This window comes from Nannobrachium achirus (genome assembly GCF_963921795.1).
Source record: "Nannobrachium achirus genome assembly, chromosome: 6".
Lineage (NCBI taxonomy): Eukaryota > Metazoa > Chordata > Actinopteri > Myctophiformes > Myctophidae > Nannobrachium > Nannobrachium achirus.
In genome coordinates, this window is record NC_137815.1 from 62,509,236 (window position 1) to 62,531,244 (window position 22,009).

The 22,009-nt window shown below is 41.9% G+C and overlaps 1 protein-coding gene across 1 annotated transcript; it reads right to left on the reverse strand.

The window, feature by feature from the left end:
* Positions 1–21: 21 nt before the first annotated feature.
* Positions 22–20,476, reverse strand: trpc4apa (transient receptor potential cation channel, subfamily C, member 4 associated protein a). The gene is made up of 18 exons (XM_080727435.1): positions 20,347–20,476; positions 17,355–17,483; positions 17,031–17,147; positions 16,832–16,889; positions 13,557–13,612; positions 12,453–12,581; positions 10,227–10,428; positions 9,899–10,087; positions 8,674–8,816; positions 8,446–8,577; positions 8,278–8,336; positions 8,004–8,189; positions 7,688–7,778; positions 7,440–7,580; positions 7,203–7,314; positions 4,811–4,923; positions 4,420–4,626; positions 22–1,273 (listed from the first exon to the last, which is right to left on the reverse strand). The coding sequence occupies exons 1-18, from the start codon at positions 20,470–20,472 to the stop codon at positions 1,136–1,138; spliced, it is 2,328 nt and encodes a 775-aa protein (XP_080583561.1). The 5' UTR covers positions 20,473–20,476; the 3' UTR covers positions 22–1,135.
* Positions 20,477–22,009: the final 1,533 nt, after the last annotated feature.

The window sequence follows — 22,009 nt, forward strand, 5'->3', positions numbered from 1 at the left end:
TGAATCTGTGATCAAGAAAAGTGGTATTATAACGCTAGCGCCTGCATAGTTTATTCTTTTACCAAACCATCTCTAACAACATGGATACAAAGTCAGATACAAAATGAAAACAATGTATTTTAACAAACCAAAAAAAAAAAAAGTTAAAATACAATAAACAAAACAATTTATTCTGTGCAATGTTTTATTCTACAGTTTATCCAGCACTAAAAGCTATTTTCCAACAATATGAAAGAACAAGAAAAAGGAAAATAAACAAAAAATAAAACTCCCTGGATGAGGTGTTTGAAGCCACTACAGAGTGGATGGGGTTAAGTGAGAGGGTATCTTCCTGTTTCAACATGTGACGCATCGCAGCATGTCCACAAGCTACCCAAGATGTGCTGAGAGGAGTTAAAAAAGCACCAGTCAATTCTAGTCACCAAAGACAACAGACCCATGTACAGATCAAACGAACAGATCAAACGAAAAGTACCCTTCAATTCACAAGAACCATGATGAAGGATCCTTATATCACCATTGTCTCCCCCCCAAAGGTCAGGCAGTGGAGTGGTACCGCCCTTCCCCCCCTTGTTCTTGAGCTTTGGGGTTATGGTCTAACCTGGTGACCCATTTTCAACCCTCAAGTCCACATGAAATCTCAAATCTTTTTTTTTTTTTTTTTTAATTTGTTGAATCATAGATTTCTTTTGTATATAGTATTTTGAATAGATCATATAAAAAGGCTCTATTTTAATTTCACCTAAAGCAAAAGAACCAAGTTGATTCCCACGTTTTCCTTAATTGTATTTCTACCGTGTGGCGCTTCTGGGGCGGGCAAACAGTCCTTCCCTCTCTTCCTTCGAGGCAAAGGGAAAACAAAAGCTAAAGTGAGCGGAAAAAGACAGCCGGATATAGTTACGTCCACTCCGGTCTTGATCAAAAGCCTCTAGGCAAACGTACAGAAGAACAACCCAACTTGTCTCTGGATCCACAATGAAGTCACATAGCTCTTCCCCGGCTGGCTGGGAAATAGAAGGGGAGTGGCCGGGGGTGTTGCCCTCATCCAATCTAGGCTCAGAGGAGTTGTCACCAGAACAAAGCGTCCATACTCCCAGCAGCCCCCTCCCCAATACGTGGGATTCCTGGCTGGACCTCAATCTTCCAGTAGGTCCTTGTCCAAGTCCATGAAGGGCTCGTCAATGTAGCTCGCTATGGCACACAGAGAAGTCCTGTCTGAACCCAGAAGAACTGACACAGTCTCCTTCCAGTAGCTGAAGGGTATGCAGGAGCTCTGAACAACAAGAAAGGAGACAAGTTAGGAGTTACACAATGAAGACCCCAAACACAAAACAAACAAGGTCACGCACATCCACAAACACTGCTAAGGCAGGTGCTGAACCCAAAATGAATCTAGATCAAATAGGAAAACAAACTAATGTCTCGCCTTCGTTTTACATTTTGCTATTTTTCAACAAAAGTATTACAATGAAGACTTGAATGAATATTCATTGAACAGTAGGAGCACCCTGAAGTAGAAATGTATGTAAAAACAGTAAACAAATCTAAGCTTTATTCTCACTGGATGAAGTCAACATTTTAATGAATTTTTTGGTCGTGAAATTTCTACATCAGATTGCTCCTACAGCTATTGAGCAGTTACTTCAAGTTTTCATTGTAATATCTTTGCTAATTAACAAGTCTTTAGTACAGCACCCCTCCCTTTTTAGTGAAAAAAAGAAAAGTGGAACCTCAGGACAAGCTCCAATTCTCACCAACAAGCAACCCATAGTTATAAGTAACGTAACGAGTGTCACAATGCCATAGTAACAGGAGAACGCCCAACATGGGAAGAGCCAGTACCAGAATGAGAACTGACTGATAAGAATGGTTTTCCCTCTTTACATTTAAAACTATTAGAGTGCTACAGGTATCTTTTTGTAGGCCAACCTGGAAGTTCAACACACAACTCAGATGAGGTGCAACATCACACACCAGAACCTCACTAAAACGTGGATGTTGAATAATTCAAAACAAACACTCTTCTACAAACCGACACCAACGTGGGTCTCATAATGAGGGAATGGACACTTGTCATTTTCTCCATGGTGTGTTTGGTGCAGTGTTCATTTTGTTAACCAAGACTAAAAGACATAAGATTTTGATAATTAGTCGACTGAGAGTAGACTAAACTATTTCAGAAGACTATGACTAAATGGTGTTATTAAAGATAAAAAGACTAAACAAGAATTATGTTGTACAAATTAACACTTGTTTGGTGTGCGCTCTGTGGATATCCAAATTCTGGAGGATAACATTTTATATAGTCATAGGATATGAATGCTAAATAATTAACCTGACTTGCGTCAGATGGTGGCAGTAGTGCGTAGGCTACCGCTCTACTTTACCATCTGAGATCTCTCGGTGGGAGGTGATAACGCTCGTAAAGCCCCGGGCCGGACCAATCAGCGGCAGCTACGGGCGGGCTCTGAGCGGCTCTGAGCCAATAGAGTCTGATTGCAGACCACGTGGATGCAGACAGGCCAATATGAGTGGTTGGAGTTGGCACTCCCAGACTGTGACAAGAGAGACGGCCACATCCAATCACCTGCTAAAGAATTTCAAAAAATGGCCCGCCCCTTACATCGAGTCTGCCCGAGAGATCTCAGATGGTAAAGTAGAGCGGTAGCCTACGCACTACTGCCACCATCTGACGCAAGTCAGGTTACTAAATGATGGCAAAGAGAGAAAATAATTACCCCTTTCTCGATGGTTTTTGTAGAGAGGATTTTTAACCACACATTGGGACAAGGACTAAATACATGCAAGTAAAAGAAAAAGCACCAGAAACGTGAAGCTCTCTTTGGCTCATGTTAACCAAAGAGCTTATTTTCTATAGTTCGGCCCTCACACCTACTGTACCACAGCGCCGATATGACCAATATGTCTGAGTCATAGTGCCAGGGCTTTCTCAGAGTACCCGTTATAGCAGTCTGTCTGTGTCCCTTTTGTGTCCATTATGGAGATGACGGTTTCTGTCTGTCTACCCGTGTCCCTTTTATGTCCATCTCTCTCCATCAGTCAGTCCCTTTTATGCCTACATATAGAGATCCCTGACATAATCACTATATGCTCATATATTGTAATTTATTGGAACTAGTAGGGGCTACTATACATGGAGAATTGGGTATTTCATGACTAAATTGGAGTAAAGGGGATATGGAAAATAAAATTGCAAAGGGAAGATAAAAGGGATGGCCAACAGTTAACCGTTACCATTTAACCGCTAAGAAATTGGTTACTGGTAAGCACTACCGGTTAATGGCGAAGGATAAAAAAGGAAATCAACCCATGTGTCACACCAAAAGCCCCATCCGTACACCAATGTCTATGCGACATCAAGTCATCAATGATGCAACTATACGCACTGCGGTCACACATTTCTGTGTAAACCACGGACACCAATGTCTGTGCAACATCCATGCATGCATGCAACTGCGACGCTTGATTTGGAATCGTACATGCTGACTTGTTCATCAGGAAACAAATACTCAAATTGGATTTTCCAAAAAAGACCCCCGTCACCCGTCGAATTGAATCCCGGAGCTTAATTAGTGTTAATTAGTTCCACTAATGTTAATTAGTGGAACGTTCAATCAGCCATCTTGGTTACAGAGTAGGTTATGCAAAAATAACACAGAGCTCACAGAGTAGCACTGATTGCTTCATCAGCACACACAAAACACGGGCGAGAGAGAAGAAAATGAATGAAATGGACACGCGTTTCTTAGTCGATGTTTTAACCATTCCAAAAGTCATACGATTTGAAGTTATTGCTCTACACAAGAAACTCAGAGGAGCGGGGATGGAGGCGGGGGGAAAGAGTCGATCTACTTGAAGTGACGTGCGAGCCATCGCTGCTGCTGCACACAGCCGCGTCACATTACAGACTGATTATTTCAATCCTACCGTTACTTTGCAAAAAAAAAAGAAAATCTTTTAGAAAGCATTTGTATTCTAGTTTCTCCTAGTTGTATTGTTTTTAATGTGTAAATATGGCACTTTAGTATGGGGGAAAAACAGGTGTATTTTCCTTTTTTTAATCTGTAAAATAGCGATTTTTTTAACACATTTCCTTAACGGTTAACAGTTATTTAACCGATAAGGCCTTGCGGTTACCGGTTAAGAAAATGTCTCCATTTGGCCATCCCTAGAAGAGAAAGATTTTTTTGTTTGGGGACATTATAACCACTTTGCCAACATCATTTTATTGGCAAAATATGATAGAAAACTTCCCAATGAGTTCTGTATTGCAAGCTCTCCATCTACAGTAAGTGGTCTATATAACTCTCCTCTTTATTATAGTAGAATGATACGTTTCAGGTAAAACAGTGAAGCTGTCAATGATCTTCTCGACCACATTTTCTCTAGGCCACTCACATTCTCCAGACACGTGCTATCTTTGTCCTTGTTGAGGTAGTGTCGCTGCCAGAAGCGCAGTAGGTTGTGGAAGTTATTGAGCAGGCAGCCGGGGTATTTCTCAGCATACTCCTTCTCTCGCAGGGCGTTGAGGTAAAAGGGCAGCTTGGCCCTCCTCCTGGCCAGCATCAGAATTACAAGGCTCGTGTTCAGACAGCTCACATTCTCCTGAAAAATGGATGGGAAGGACGCAAAAAAACATATATTAGAATGAGCAGGTTAATATTTTACATCTCAATATAATTGCATTAAAATGGGAATTGTTTTTCTCATAATGGGAAACGGTTCCAATTTATTTATTGTAAACCTGAGTATTTGTGAATTATTGTGAATGTTAACGCCGGGCAAAGACCTGGGTAAGAGTCTGCACGTTGATGATGTTGACCAGTCTGAAGAGGAAGGAGAGTCTGTTCTCCACTCTTGCCATGTAGGACAGCAAACAGCACTCTGATAGGACCTCTACCACTGGAACAAATAGACAAGGACAAAAAGGTTTCAACTGAAATGAGAACATCAGTTTGCATTAGGCCTGGGTCGGTATCGACATTTTGTTATCACAGTTATCGTCTTCCCATTACCGATGGTATTGCAGTAATTACCGCACCCCTGTATCTATTAATTAGGGTTCGGCCATAAGCCAAAATATTCCTATCATCTTCCCAAAATTCGCTGCTCCACAGTCATATAAGCCCGAGTTATACTTCCCTGTACAGTATAGCAGCGGGTCTGGCTTCAAAAGTAGCAGATCTACAAGCTGACAACACGTCGCGTCCGCGGCGCGTTCTGAGCTTGTAGATCTGTGCAGTGTTGGGTTACTATATTAACGTAGGCTACTGGGGCTTCTCAGACACTGCACGCTGTTTGTGAACAAACCAGATGAGACGGGTAGTGATCGTGTACTGTGATTCTGTAAACTCACGTCTCAAATCGCATTGATTGAGTGGTGATATAAACATATAGTAGACAAGTTTTAGTTACCAGACTTGACAGAAAAGGTTGTAAGATAAGACCGCCGACGGGGCACACGTGCTCCTGCAATTGCAGTCAGCGACGTGGTGGAAAAAGTACTCGACAATCCCATCTGTCAGTCGACAGAAACTAACGTCTAGCGCTAGTTTCATTTTCGGTTTTAGTCCTCGCGTATGCTGTGTTAAGCAAGTCTATATATATTTTTGAAGGGATAAAAAAGAAACTGCCACAAGGTATGTATAAACATACTTGTGTGGATTATGGAGAAAGATTAACGCTGCTGCTGTAGTACAAGGCTGCAGAGGGGAGGTGATTGTGTCAGACTCCAGCTGGCAGCTGATGCCAATAAGTACTAATGGCCCCTTGTTAATGGATCAAAGGAAGGCAATTATGTCTCTCTGCACTGTCAACTAGCTGCTACAGATGCATACTTTTCAAGCAGACTGGTTAATTGGTTCTTAACTTATTTTGTTTCAACTTTAAAAATGGCCAATGTTTTACCAGTTTTTATATAGTTTTGTTGATTATTTTTGATGCTGTAATGGTATCATGGTATTTTTTTTGAGGTATTAAACAGGTTTTAACTCATTGAGTGCCAGCCTATCACCACTAGAGGGCGCCCAGTGACCAGAGAATAATAGAGATATGCTGGTAATGCATGCCCAAGCCCTGGAGCCATGACTTGCCTGAACAATTTCCTTTGTGCATGTACAGGAAGAGGATGAAGTTAGCTTGAAGTTAGCTATTGGCTACCAAGCATTTTAGAAGCCTTATTTTCGTCAACTTAGCCATGATTAAACCTTGCACACCTCATGCATGGGAAAAAAACAGAGAAGAATGAGCTCTAAAAAATCCAATGCAATCCAGGATTGCATTGGATTTTTGCAGTTTGTTCACAGCTTTCAAACAAAAAAATCCGATTGGAAATCCGTTCAGGCATTCTTGAGATAATCGCCATTATGTTTTACATGTAATGTAAACAAAAATGGCTGCCCTGTATGTTAGATGGGGTTGTATGGGGGTGGAACATGCAAAATCGCGATTGAAATCATGTTCACCAGATTTGATGGGGTCCAAAAAAAAAATCAAAAAAATTCAAAAAAATAATAATAAAAAAAAAAAAAAAAGGTCTGCTGCACAATGCTTGAGAAACACTGCACTAGTAGGCCTATATCACTATACACTACTCATAAGCTTTGTTTTTAATTTGTTGATTCAGTGCTGCACTAAGTGATAGAATGAATAGATTTTTTTTCCCTTAATGCCTTGCCAAAAGATCGGATCGGGAAAGATCGGGATCGAATCGGAAGCAATAATATTTGATCGGTATCGGATCGGGAGCAAAAAAACGTGATCGGGGCATCCCTAATAAAAACATTATTTTTATTTTCTTACCGTGCCCAGCCCTAGTTAGCATCTTAATGTCGAAAGTGAAACAGTAATTTCCCTTATTTCAGTTTAACCTCTATAAATACAAAACTAGAAAGATGCTGAAACACAGGGACAATACCACCAGGGAACCGGTGCTGGAGCACCCTCATGTGTTGACCTAAAGCACTAGCAGTGGTCACCAAAAATGTCCAATAGCTGATGATTTTCTATATTGGGACCATGACAGTGGGCATCTTGCTAGCAAATAAACTTCAGATCAAACAGAAAGATAAAGAAATGTAATCAAGGTTGTAGTTTGGTCATAATCTAACCTGTAAAAGGAGAACGAGGCATCTGTGTGTGTGTTATCGTTAAAAGAAAAAACCCAGAGGTACTGTGTTTACCTTTGACGTCCTCTGTCTGGCTCTCAAAACGGTCCAAGGAGAGGACAATGCATCGCACCAGCATGTTGGAGTCAACCAGAGAACTGTTGATCTGTGTCAGAAATGTCTGAAACTGCAGACAGGGAAATAAAACCATATCATGGGACATATTTGATTTGTTGAAAATCAAGGCTCAACGATCACTAAAACACAGACTCAGTTGACCCGGACTTTGATAAAGAGGATGTGGGGCTGTACCTTCTCGTCAGTGTTGACATATTTGTTGAATCTCTTAAAGGCGTCAATGTTGAACTTCATGAGCTCTCCGAGCAGGTCAAAGTAACTCTGAAGGACATCTCGAGATGTACAGCCACTGTCTATGATGCAAAAAAGGATGTGCTGCAGTGGAATAGAGACAGACAGAAATCAGCCATTTTGAAGAAAAGCTTTCTATATCTTTAAGAAGCCATAAAGGTTTGATAATTTAAAGGAAGCAGTATGATTACCTCTAGCAGCCCCCTCTTCAGGAGGAACATCTGGTCTGCATAAGAAGTGGCTCCTCTGAGAAAGCTCTCCACAGCCCTTGCCTGCCAGAACCTGTAATACGGATCAGAAATAAAAGAGCTAAGCGCTTGACAGTGTCATGTTAGAGGATGTTGTGTCAACACAATTTTAAAAATAGCTGATGCCCCTTCAAATTGAAAATCTCTTTCCAAAGCTAGCTCTGGAGATACAGAATGCATTGGTTCATTTGAAAGACTTCCTCGCTTATTGTCATTCACCTCCGTGTCCTAGAGCTTAGACCCTGCCTACAATGCACACCTGAAGGAGGAGTCAGGAGGCTCTCTCTTCATGACGGTAAGAAGGCGCGTGAGTAGGCCCTTCTTGCCGTCACACACCAGGCTCCTGTCCGTGTTGACAAGGGCCTCCACTTCAGGGATGTTGGCCTTCAAGGAGATGGCACTCAATTCATTTAGCTCCTGGCTATTCAACAGCAGGTACTTGTTCCTGGAAAGAGGAGGCATGGTCTGAATACCCCGGACAAAGCTAGAACAAAAAGGTCAGTACCACTTAGACTCTTTTTCAGCTTACTTACTCATGGTGATCGCTGAAACTCTGCAGTAGCCGTAGAAACTGGATCTTGAAGGAGATTTCCTGTAAGTTGTACAGAGTAAGGATTAGACGCTAGATGAGGGGGAACATTATATTCAAAGCTCAAAAGCCGTTTTAATGGAGAATGTTATTATAAGAAAGAAGTCTGTACAGGACTGCAGTCGCAATTCTCGTTCTGGCCGTGCACCACATGATTGGAGGCGGTATACTTCCTCCAGATCAGCTTGTCAAACAAGTTATTGAGCCCTGGGATGAGACGGAACTCAGCCAGCATCTTATGGACCTGTGGAAAGAAACAGGAAAAGGCTCAGTGAATAAAAAGAGCTTTATTCTACTAACTGCCCACACCTCAGAATTGAACATATCTCCAACCTATTACCTGGTTCCTCTGCCGGCCCATCAGAAGGACACAGAGCACGTAGAGCACCTCCACCTTGTACATGATCTCATGGACAATCTTCATCGACTGGGGGAGGCGGTGTCTGAGAGGACTGGTGGCCAGCGAGCTCTCATCAGATGACTCTGCAGGGATGAGACAAAACAGACAATTGCTAGGATCGTATTCTATATTAGGCATATAACTGAGAAGAAACAGTTAAAGGGTAGGTTCACTATTTTCAAGGGCCTATTAATTAAGCGTTTGGTATAATTGTGACAAATACCACCTGGCACTACTACAGTGATTGCTTATTGAGAATGTTGCCAGTGCAGTACAATCTAGTCTACCCTTTTCAAAAGGGGACATACTGTATATCCACTTCCTGCTCTCTGGAAACCTAGTTCATCAGTGGTTGTGAATACAAAATAATTAAAACTAGAACAGAGTGCCTTGCTGAGGGCATACCTCCACCAAGCTGGGTGGGAATTAATCACACAGGAAAAGTTGAAAATCTATGCATGTGAAAATAATAATAATAATATTGGCAAATCTCTTTGTTACACCAGTATTAGTCTTGTGAAGCACTTTCGTTGTCATTATGCCACAACGTGCCAATGCGCCGCGGGGGGTCTTACAGTAAACTGAAGTTTACTGTATGAGGCACCCGCCTGTGACGAGAAACACTCCAATTCCCGAAATGCAACGGGGTATCACGTGACCGGGAAATCAGTTCCCTTGTAGAGAGCTGTGTTATGCTGCTGCACTAAAGTGCATTTATCTCCTAATCTAACTTTTAAATCACGTTCATGTTTAAAATGCAGCCTTCTCTACTGGCCGTTACAAAAGCACTGATGCCCGCAATTGTAATTTTTCTGTTCTGAGTGAAAGAAAATACTATTGCGAAAATAAACAGGTCATACTCGGATTACATTTACTCATTACTTTTTCCCTGGAGCTCCCTAACAAGGTAAAAAAGCAGGTTTCCAAGGCAACTGCCGATTAAATCTTTTATAATAATAATCCTGGCTCGCCCTTTCCATTTGGCCAAAAGAGACTCATCACACCAGCCAGCCAGTCTAGCGTGACTTTGCCACTAAACCATTGTGAGGCTTCATTCACAAACATAGTAACCATCAATAGTTGAAGATTCAACAGTGAAGCCTTGGTTAAAACAAAAAAACTGAAAATATCAATTAACAGCAGAGGTAGGCATAAGCTGGTTCACCTGTGCTACTTTGTTCGGCTTCCTCCGTGGCCATCTGCATGAGTGCATCCAAGACAAGAGCATTATCCAGCCATGTGTACCAGTCCTCCAGCTCCTGTAGAAAGTTTGATGCCCCGGTAGCCTCAGACACCTTCCTGGTGGCCAGTTTACACAGCCGTTCAATGAATCCCGGGATGTTCAACAGGGTTACTGATGGAAACAACCAAGAGATCATCGATTCATCATTGCGGATGTTTTCTATTATACATGTCTATACAAAGAATCACATTCTGAATTCTTAAAAAACGTAAACACTGTAAAGTGAGAGTGTAGCCAGAGCACAACCTACCCTGGTTGACTTCTGCCCGTGAAGGGCTATTGTTGCGTTTCTGCTGGGCGTTCTTAGCCAACAGGGTGTGTTTGTCATCGTTTCCTATGTCAGGCTCCGAGATAGTGACGGACAGGATGCGACAGAAGTTTGCCAGCTGCTGCTGGTCGAAGCTCTGTACCAGGCCAGAGAGGTTGGGGATGCCCTCTAGCTGGATCATCTCCTGAAGACAGGACCACACAGTTAATGCATTAGTTAATGCATGGATAATTGACATCACCAACGTTCTCAAACCACAATGAAAATTGAGATAAGCAAACCAACTCAATTTATGATGTGGTTTGCATGTTTCGGTAGACCGTCACCGATTAAAGAAGTTCTAGCATGACAGTATTATGCATGTACAGTATGCGACGATTGTTTTCGTACACAATGCCTTGTCGGCCCCAGCTTGTGATTGGCTAAACCGGAGGTAGGTAGCGCGCCGCGAAGATTTACGATTATGTCCCTATTGGGACATAACTTGGGAAGTGCCGAGTCCGCTCAAGCGGCCTTCTCAACGCTTGACACAGCGACTTGCTCGCTTTGGCACGCCTTCTTCGTCTCCACCAAAAGAACGCTCCCTTACAAGGCATCGACCACGGAAACAATAATAGCGTACCGTAGATGATAGATCGATTAAAGAAGATCTAGCATTACAGTATATATTATCAATGGAACAAATAAGTAGGGCTGCAAAGACGGTGGAATTTGTGTATTTGGATATTCGTCTGCTTGACATGCCCATTTGTTATGAACAAGGCAGCAAAGAAATATTCTTATCCCTGCACTTGTGGTGTACAATGGACCCTTGGCTAAGCCCCACCCACTCCACCAGACCAAGGTCTGGTAAGCTGTGCTTCTCACACAGTCATAGGCCTACAATAGGCTATGCTATGCATTGGAAAATGTGCATGACGTTATTTCAATAAACTAAAAACACAGGGAAATGTTAGAGGGAGAAACAGTATCCAACTCAATCAACTTTAACACTTGTCCGGACAGGGATTTTAATTGACCGCACAGTAAGCCTACATATACTGTAGTATAGTAGCGGTTCATAAATAGAAGACAAATGAATTAATACAACGTGCAGAATCCGAAACAGGCAGTGCTGTGATTCTGAATTTCTGTTGTGTTGAACGCAGAACTTGGGCTTTAGAAGTTGACACACATCTGCTATCAAAATATTAACAGCCCAAACACACACGTGTTCCTAAACATGCTTACGGTATAAATCTACTAATGATTCACGATACACCATGCCAAAGTAACCATCGGCATAAACACATCAGCATCACTGCGGGTTTATACATTTGTTTGTTTAATATGACTTGCACCTTTGTTACGATTACGGTGATTACCATCATTGGCATCACCTGGGCGGTTGAGTCGTGTAACTTTCCCAATGGTGTTCCAACAATACAGCCATGCAGCCGTGCTGTTTAAGTGCACATTTCAGCTTGTGAAGAGTGAAAATGCAACTTCGAACCATATGTCACGTGGAATCGGGCGAAAATAACATTGATAGGCTATATATAACAGGTGACTGACGCTTGCCAAACCATATGCCAACTTAGCAACGGTTGCTAAGCAAGCATTGAACAATCGCTTTTGGGGTGGGATTTAGTGAAAGGTCCAAACAAACAAAATAAAAACAGATCTCCACCATGGTGTTAGTTTGACAATAAGCTTCTGGCACCACATTCCATTTTGGCCAATATAATTCTTCATGATGAATGTGACCAGAATGTGTGCATTTTTGTGAGAGAACACACCCATATGACAAATACCTGGCATAACTACAGTGATTGGTTTGGTATTGAGAATGTCAATGTCACATTTTTTAGGGGCAATTTGTGTGAAAAGTATATCAGTTCAACCACGTTTTGTGCAAATCCACTAGTGTGAGATGATATCCTGTCCACAGAAAGCGTTCTTGGAGCTATTGCGCACTTTGGATATCATGTCCAGAGCACTACACAATACACATGCACCGAGCAAGATGCCTCTATTCAATGATTGTGGCATGCGTCTCTCCAACCCTCTGAATAGGAAAGTGGGTCTTTTGATCTATGGCTACATTGTAGCAGGCAATTCCATATTGAAGAGAAACTGCTGCTGCCCTATGCTTCAAATTCAATATGCCATGATTAATTTAGTCAGTTAGTCAGTTAATGCATTAGATATAATCAAGCTTTGACTGACCTTTTTAACTCCCAGAATGTCTTCAATTAGGGTAGCAGTCTGTAGGAAGGTCTTCTTGTTTGTCATCAGGGTGAAGAGAAAGAGAACAAAGTCATCTCTTGCAGCCAGGCTCTTTGTGACACCTTCCGTCTGAAATGGAAAAGTAAATGTGCACGTTAATTAAAAAAATCGAACCTCTGTTCGAAGTGGAGCTGTGTGTGTGTGTGTGTGTGTGTGTGTGTGTGTGTGTGTGTGTGTGTGTGTGTGTGTGTGTGTGTGTGTATTGCAGTTGATGCTCAGGGCAGGCTAGACTCAACAGCACCTCTCTGGTCACCCAGGATCATGTGTACCGATTTTTGTGACATTTGAAGAAAATATGTAGGAAAAGGAGCAAAAAGTGTTTTGGAGAAAATTCAAGATGGCGGAAAATCTATCCTGGCGCAAATGGGCGTGGCCTATATGGGGAGATGCGTCTTGACCCAAGGAATCCAGGGAAAAAATAATTTTAATTTTCCGATCTACGGTTCAAGAGTTACGGGGCAAAACGCAAAGTGGGCCGTTATAGCGCCACCATGAGGCCGAGTGATGTAATTATTTTTCGATTCATTCTTAAAATCATTATGAATCTCCTCTCCGAGGTTTGAAACTGTAGCTCCTATGCTTTGCGAGAGAAAAATACTTGAATGTGATGTCTTGCATTGTCCCATTATAAGTCAATGGGAACAATTCAGCGTCGTTTTTTGCCGATTATGTCGCCATTGTAAGGCGGATCGGAAAGAAAGTTACTAGCACACCATTCCCGGCCGAGCCGCACGTTTTGATGTATATATCGCAGGGGTGGCGTAAATGGTGCGGGACTAGTAGCGTGCCGAAGTTTAGGCAACATACACGGACGGACGGAGACCCACACACACGGCCACTTATAGGGAGCTTGTGTTCCACACAGCTCCAAAAATATCAGGAAGATATATAGTTCTTCTCTTTGTAAAAGGATATTGTGTTCAACAAAGCAAAGAAAAACCTTCAACCTAAGAGACTCCTAGATTATGATTAAAATAGAAGAAACACACGTCATGTGAAAAGATTTATTTTATATGTGCAAAGGTGTAATATATATATACTTACACATAAACAGCAGTTGTAGAGAACAGTAAGGCAGTCTTTGACCAATTCATCATTCACTAGTAGGGTAAAAGAAATAGGAAACAAAGTTCATTATTTGGGGTCTAACAATAAAAGCATTTGTACTGAGCAGTTCAATACATGCCCACGGTTCAGACCACATTTTGATCTGAATTAGTTCTTGCATAACTATAAATAATACATTAGATAATAGTATAAAATATTGTATAATTGTTTAGTGTTCTGGTTTCCAAATTTGCTAACTATTGATATGGCTACTAACATGACTTGTTGCAGCTCTCACTGCTATAGCAGACCATCTAGCTAATGATTTGTTTTTGATGAGGTTCAAAGTACGCTTCTCTGAGGGTGGAAGACCTTTCTGCCCTTCACAGGCCCTCAGCCATTCAAATTGTGTTAACCCTAAAACAATAACGCTTAATTTTGTCACAACATCACTAACGCCAGGTATATTTTACCCAATATAATACAGTATTCCATAAAAAATATTTTTCAAAAATATATAACTACAACAATACATGACAAGTTGAGGTACTCTTTAACACTTATGTTGCTATGATTTTTTCTCTTCAATGTCCCACGTTGCCATGGTTACCATAGACTTCCATGTAATTGCACAATTGTGTAAAAAGTGCACGCCCATGCCTAGATGATGCGCCACGTGTGTGCACACTGTTCACAGCTTTCAAACAAAAAAATCCGCTTGGAAATCCGTTCAGGCATTCATGATTTATCAGCCATTATGTTTTCTTCAGATGTAAACAAACATGGCTGCCATGTTTGAAAGAATGGGTTGGTATGGGGGTTAAACATGCAATTTCGCGATCCCGATCATGCCTAATACATTTCTGGAGGTCCAATTTTTTTTTTTGAAAAACATTTTTTTTTCTTTTTTTCAAAAACGGTCCAAACTCGGGAAACTCGGGGTTGGCACAGCGGTAGTACCTTTTCAAACTCGGGAAACTCGGGGTTGGCACCAGATGTGTTAATATTTCAACATGGAATTTCACAAAAAAACAAAAATATATCATGGGGTTGCCCAATCATTGGGGAAAAAAGAAAGTGTGAAAACATTGGGTAAAAATATTCCTAAAAATAAAGCTGGGAATTTCTCCTTTGGTCCACCCATTTCTGAGACGTGAGAATGGGACAGTTAAGTCACTTTACTGTGGGAGAAGGGGATTTTGTTTTACCCTCCATCACCAACGCTGGGTGAAATTTACCCTAACACTTCTTGCCTCCATCACCAACGCTGGGTGAAATTTACCCTAACACTTGCCTGAAGAAAATGTCACTGAGGCATCCTGAAGGTACCCCAGGACCCACCCACCCAGGTTAGTGTTCTAGGGTAAAAGGCTGTCAGCGGCACATGACTGAGACACCCACAAGGCTATCAAGGGGTATACCTCTGTCTGGTTTAAACATTTGGGAAATAGTGACCCAGTATGGAGGTTGTCAGAATATACTTCTCCACGGCCGATCGTCGCGAACCAGTGTCGCGGTGAAAAAAAGAAAACGGTTCTCTGAGTTTTTGGAAGTAGATTCCGAGATAAAGCCATTTCTTTGCATCAGCAATGAATAGGAGCCTACGGAGATTTAGACGCTTCCTGATGCTGGTGGCAGAGTTGCATCATGGGATATGTAGCGTTTTTGCTCACCAGCGGCCGCAGCAGCACCCGTTTACCTGGTAACCAAGTAACTCGTCCCTGGACGTGATAATGGGGCCGTGACGCGGCTGCACGTTCGGCGTTCCTGGGCGTGTTTAGCAGCGGAAGTGTTAATTTCAAGGCTGCTCAACAGCGCCACTTGGTCACCCAGCGGTATTGCAGCTGTTTTTGAGAATTTTTTCAACCCAAAATTGTATGCAAGTACACAGAATTAACGTTGGTAGACGAATGGTAGACATTTAGTTAGCCTCCTTTAACACCTGGGGAGCCAAACTCGTTCAGGGACGAGTTATGGCCACTAGGTGTCCCCCTGCCACAGGAAGTTATATCGTCCACAGACGAGGCAACAAACAGTTAACTTTTTGAGACTGCAGCTGCCCTTTGCATGACCTGAGTCCATTACGTCACCCAGTCAGTGAAGGCAGCCCCTCTGGGGAAGACATCACGGAAGGACTTATCATGCTTTACATTCTACTTTGAAACATAAGAACGGCTTTATCTCAGAATGACATGAAAACAGCCCCATGGAAGCAGAGAGCTGATTGTTTTCACGGCGACACTTTACCGCGATTTTTGGATTTTAGTTTCGCGAGCGTTTGTAAACAAATGGATTATCCTCCTCAATCTTCTCTGGACACGCACGTGCACACGCACGAAGCTTGCGAGGCACGTCAAAACAAAGCGTAAGTCAATGGTGGCAGCAGCAACAGCTATAAAGGCCCATTCCCACTGGGCCAGATAAAAGATATCTGGAGATATTTCTCCAGATATTTTTCCATGCAAAGTGGATGGTAGATACAGATAAAAAAAAGTCTACCACAGATATTTGCCACAGATACTTTTATCTGTGGCAAATATTTGTTTTATCTGTATCTACCATCCACTTTGCATGGAAAAATATCTGGAGAAATATCTCCAGATATCTGTTATCTGGCCCAGTGGGAATGGGCCTTTAATGTTATAAACCTTAGCAGCCCATGTGTTAAGAGACCAACAAAAAAGCCGCATTTAACAATAAAAAATAAATTGTTATAGGCTTAATCATCAACAAGCATCGTAATCTGCGCATTTCAACAAGTGGTCGGTGGCGATGCCTATATACTTGCCTGTCTAACAAACGAGCTCTAGGCTGAGCATTTTTATTGAGAACCATCAACATGACGACGATTTCTGTTGTGTAAATAGGAGTCTTGACTCGCTGCAGAGAAAACTCTTCCGAGATGAAAATGGCAGTTCTGCAAGCGCGTCGCGATTGAGCATTGTTGCTGCCTCATGCCACTGCTGTATTTGAGAAAAATACTGTAGTCTATACTCCTTTCCTTTTGAAATGCTCCCAGACTGAAATACATCTGTTGGCTACGTGTTCTGTTTGGTGTACTCTGACGCTCGTCGTCTCACGCCTTGCTGCTCTCCCCCGGTCCACAGACCCCACGGCCTAACACCAAAACAGCTGTCTCTCATTGGACATGACATAAGACTACTACTCTCTTGCGCCTCCCAGAGTCTGTTTAGCAAAATCACATCCCCATAGTAAAACAACACTATCCAGGACCAGGAAAATGCGATCATATTATTATGAAAATTACTTACTTTTGGGTTTCTTCTTCTGCATAGTGAGAGTGGGCCTCATCAAGATCTCCACAAGCAGCTTCAAATGAGGGGAAAATATATGTAAAGTGAACAAATACTCATATCTCTTTTTTTGTATATTATAAACTCCACAACACAAAAGAGTGGACTCATCTGGAGTAAGAAAAGGCCTTTTAGCATACAGTACAGTAGAACTTACATCTACTCCACCAAAGAGGACAAAGGTGTACGTGTGGGGGAAGGTAGATTCCTGAGCCGTCTTCCTGTCCTCGGTAACAAAAGACATGGCCTCCATGGAGAGTTGGGATGATAATACCTGATGAAAAGTAACAGTTCAAGTCAGGTCAAAATTTGCATAGCCCTTATTCACCGTTGCCATATGAAAAGGGCTTTTAATACGCACATTTGACAAATGTGCGTATTAACCGAATGGTCAGACAGTGAAGTCACTACTAGCATTTATTATTGCATCAGTACCATGTAGTGTAAATGTAGTTTTGGTGGTACTGCGTGGTCAACTTACCTTAAGTAAACTATGAGTCTGTGAGAGGTCACTATTGGGATCGCTGCTCTCATAGAGCTTCTGCAGCAGAGTAGGGATGCCATGCCACTTGGCCCGCTTGTCTCGCTCCTGGAGCAGGCTCTCTGGAAGCTACAATACACAGACAGAGGGAAATGTCTGAACCAGAGCATTACAATAGGAGAGTAGCGTCACGCTTTGATCTCGCCGCAGACCGGAAGTGGCGTCGCTGGAGCCTGGTGACATTCCTAACAAATGTCTGCTGCTCTTCAGCCCCGTCCACCTCCATTGTAACCGAGGCATTTTCAGTTTCACTTGCTGGTAAGTAGACTAAATCACGTCTTTTCCTCCCTTTTAACACATTCACGGGCCTCTCCAAGTTATGTAACATTATTAATTCACGTAATCGGCTATAGTTAATGTATAATGTAAGAAAATTGACTTTATTTATTGCCTCTGTTACAATGGAGGTCGGACGAGGCTGAAGACCAGCAGGAATATCACCAGTACACTAACACAGACTCCAGTACACTAAATGGTGACATCACGTCCGCTTTCCACGCTTACAATGGGAGTCGACGTAAGTGTCAGAACTCTCTATGGGTCTGGTCTGAACATCATTGCATAGTTAAGACTTGTGTTTTGTATTTAATGTAAATTTAAGCACTTTTTTTCCTAGTCAAATGCCTGGAGTAAATTTAGTCATACCAGCACTGCAGACAGCAAATATAAAGCACAGACAGCCAAGATCAAGTCTTTTAGACCCATTATTCTAATGCACTGCATTAAAAAGTAAACAACTGTAGAAGCTTCTTAACAGTGACAACATAATTGTTAAAGTAGCTGTAAAATTAAAGTCAAAAGCCATTAATATGGATAATAATGATCCATAATAATGTCTTTTGACGATAATAATTGTACAATGTGACAAATATTGACGCCATACAAAAAAACTAGCCGCAAATTGCAACACTAGATTTTATTTTAATCGGATGAATCTAGGGTTGCAATACCTCCCATAGGCAGCCAAATTAGCCAATGCATCAAAACAGTTTTTTGCCATCCGATTGTAATAAACAACTTCAAATTCACCTATATTGGGGCTCTATGGAAAGCTCGGAGTATCCTCTTTCTATCTGCAAAGAGTTTCTTTCATAAAACTCCACCGTAGACATGTTATGAGCTACTTTCTGTCAAGAAATCCAAGCAGACATGGTTTATTTTCTAACTGTTGAACTTAGGAAGCGCTCGTCTTCTATTACGCAGCGTCCCACTGCCTCCTGCAGTATGTGACATTTAGAACCAGCTGGTACATAGGACCGCTGAGTGACTTCCCACAAGCGCTTCTAAACTCCAGCACTTAGAAAAAATTATCATCTGAAGCCAATTTCTTGATAGAAAGTAGTTCCTAACATGTCTACGGTGGCTTTTTATGAAACAAACACTTTGCAGATAGAAAGAGGATACTCCGAGCTTTCCATAGAGCCCCAACCCCAATATAGGTGAATTTGAAGTTGTTTATTACAATCAGATAGCAAAAAAACGCTTTTGATGCATTGGCTGCCTATGGGAGGTATTGCAACCCTAGATTCATCCGATTAAAATAAAATCTAGTGTTGCAATTTGCAGCTACAAAAAACGTGAGCGTCTTGGGTCCAGGAATGTTGCCTTGCCTGGGGCAAAAATATCTGACCATGAAGAGCAGGGAGGAAAGCTACACAACACATCTGAATGACCGAATACTTAAAATGTAGAAACAACTTTACATCAACATGTCAACGCTAATTTATGCAGCACAGCTCAGCTGTTTGCGGGGAAGATGATCTATCCACTGATAGCAAACAGTTATTGTGATTTGCGTGTGGTTACGTAATCACCCGAGTTGTTCACGTCACACGTCCCCTTCGACAACTGTCAATCGACGAAAAAATACGTATTTACAACAGAAAGCGTGTCGACGCTATTTGCGGTTTAACCCAAGTCCCAAAAGCATTTCTATCGAACGAAAGAGTCGTTCCAAACATAAATAAAACATTAGCTAGCTACATGGGCTATATAGCATTATGTCTTGGTTGTCAAATACGCAAACATTTCAAATAGGTCACAAACGCATTTATTAAGATAATTGCACGTGTCTTCCTGCAGTTAACATCCAAAAGGAGATTAATTATGACAGATGTACCCCAAAGCAGCACTCAAATTAAGCTGACGTTTATTATAGTAACGCGCTGCTTCACAGTCAACTTAGCTTGCGATGCTAAGCTAACGAAGAGCTAACTAACAACAAAGGAAGCACTTTATTAAGAGCACAGCTGACCAAACTACCATTGATATAAACGTTTTATTTATTAGCCACCGTCAACCTGCTAATGCATGGACAATTTGACAATGATTTTAGGTGTCCTGTATTGCTGTTATAAAGTCCTCTGCTAATATAACGAGAGGGCGACTTCCATCGTCACACTCGGGCTTTCGTTTATATACTGCGTCGTACGAGCCTCTCACTCGAAACAAATGACGTAATTTTAACTGGGAAATGTTGAAAATGTCACTTTTTCATCGCACGAAAAGGTTCCCGTGGACGAAGAGTAGCCTAAAGACAGAGGTTCTCAAACAAAGTGGATCCCAGGGACTCTCTCTGGGTTCCTTCCTTTGGTGGGGAGGATCTAAATGGACGCGTATTAAGTCTGTAACTCTGGCCGTGTACAAATGGAACCAAATGAACCCTAGCTGGTCCATTTGGTTCCATTTGCACACTGCCAGAGTTAAGGAGAGACCTTGATATGTACACGTTTAGAGAACCATTGGCCTAAAAATGAAGCCTTTATTATTACAGGACCGAATGGGAACAGAGCGGAACACAGCAGCAGCGACGGTGTTTGGTGGTTTCTAGGCAGGCTTCCAAAGCCTTCGTCCAGGCAGGGCTGCTGTTGAGAGAAGATGGAGCTTTCGTTCTCTCCGCTCCACCGTTTAGCGTCGCATCGCGGGGTCTCACCTGTGTCCCTCGACTGAAGCCCTGGCCGCTGATCTGACTGCTGGCGATCCTGGTGACAATGCTGCGGTCGCAGGCTCTCGGTTTTCGTCCAGTCCAGGGGGACTCGGACCCCAGATGCGTCGCCATTATTTCTTTCTTCTTCCTGTTGAACTGAACTAACTCGGGGCAGGAAGTAGTCGAGAGCTCTGATAATCTCGCGCTAGCCAGGAGAGAGCAGACCTCCTCCTGACGAGATGAGGTAGGGGAAGGGAGATGATTCATTTGATTCAATATTATATCAATAACAAGGCCTGGGTCTTTATTATGTTTAGTTTTTCTACTTCTCAAATGTTGTATTGACTACATCTTATTCATTGATGGTGCATTGTTTAGGGGCTGATTCATTACCAAGAGAAGGAGGTCTGGCTATGCGAACTTGGGGACAAGCGCCACCTACTGGTCGAATTGGACAGTGAGTGAATATTTTGAGTACATTGATTGATTGATTGAAGAATTTATTAAAGTTTGCAATAGAAAAAAGTACAGTTTCATGACAGTACAAATCACTGGTACAAGGTCAACTAAAAGGAGATCCTAGAAAGCCGAGGCTTATTTCCACAGGAACCACACTTTAAGTATCTCATATATAACATTGAAAGACAGACGGATAGAACATAGTAGGATAATATCAGTTTCAAAAGCATAACATCAAATACAAAGGCAGAAAAAGAGAAAAAAAGGGGGGGGGGAGCATGGGGGCTTAGTCTATTTACAAGTCACGGGTAGCAGCTGTCTGAAGGTGACTTTTCATACCAATTTTGAGGGAGGCTAGGGATTTGCTCTCCTTTAGGGCTTGTGGAAGGAAGGGCGTTCCACATGTTGATGGTGTAGCAGGAGAACGAGTTAGAGCCTTGTTTAGTGTTAAATCTACTTGATGATGATTAGTGGAGCTGCCTCTGGTGTTGTGATCGTGAACATCCTTGACCTTTAAGAAGTAGTTTGTCAGGTACATGGGAATCTTGGAGGTGTAGTGTATCTTGTACACCAGGCCCATTGCAACATCATCACATAGTATTGTACATCTATCTATTCTCTAGTCTACAGTCTACTCTACACCATAAAGGCAAGGTAACTAAACACACAACCCCTCTACTTACCAACGTGTAAACGTTTTGTTTACACTTGGCATCTTATCTTATAGTGAACTCACTGCACAGCAATTACATGATGTACAATTGACAATTGATTGATTGAATAATTACATTATTTATATTTATTAGAAGTTTGCATAGGAAAAAGTACATGACAGTACAGTTCAATGAAACAACGTCAACTAAAAGGATAAAGACTACAAGAAAGCTGTTAGGCTTGTTTGCATTGGGGACATTAAATGATAGACAAAACACAGTAGGCTACTATGCAAACAAACAAAAGATCATTAAGACAGTAACAAAACAGAATAAAAAATAAATGGTATTTACAGCAAAAAAGGTCAGGGAGAGGCTTTGTCTTCTTTTTTGATGCACACAGCCTTATTTATTGGATACCAATCACACTTGTGCGGAAGCCCGTAAAGTATAATACATATAATTCCAAAAACCCTTTGCATTACAGTTGCCTATCCTGTTCAGAAGAGATCAACAGAAGTGAAAACAAATGTGGGGAAGTTATTCCATTAGCACAA

Coding starts and splice junctions, on each gene's coding strand:
- trpc4apa (XM_080727435.1), bottom strand. CDS start 20,472: ATGGCGACGCATCTGGGGTCCGAGTCCCCCTGGACTGGACGAAAACCG. Junction 16,890..17,030: donor TCCTCTTTGGTGGAGTAGAT/GTAAGTTCTACT, acceptor CCTCATTTGAAG/CTGCTTGTGGAGATCTTGAT. Junction 4,924..7,202: donor CCAGACAGAGGACGTCAAAG/GTAAACACAGTA, acceptor TATTTGTTCCAG/TGGTAGAGGTCCTATCAGAG.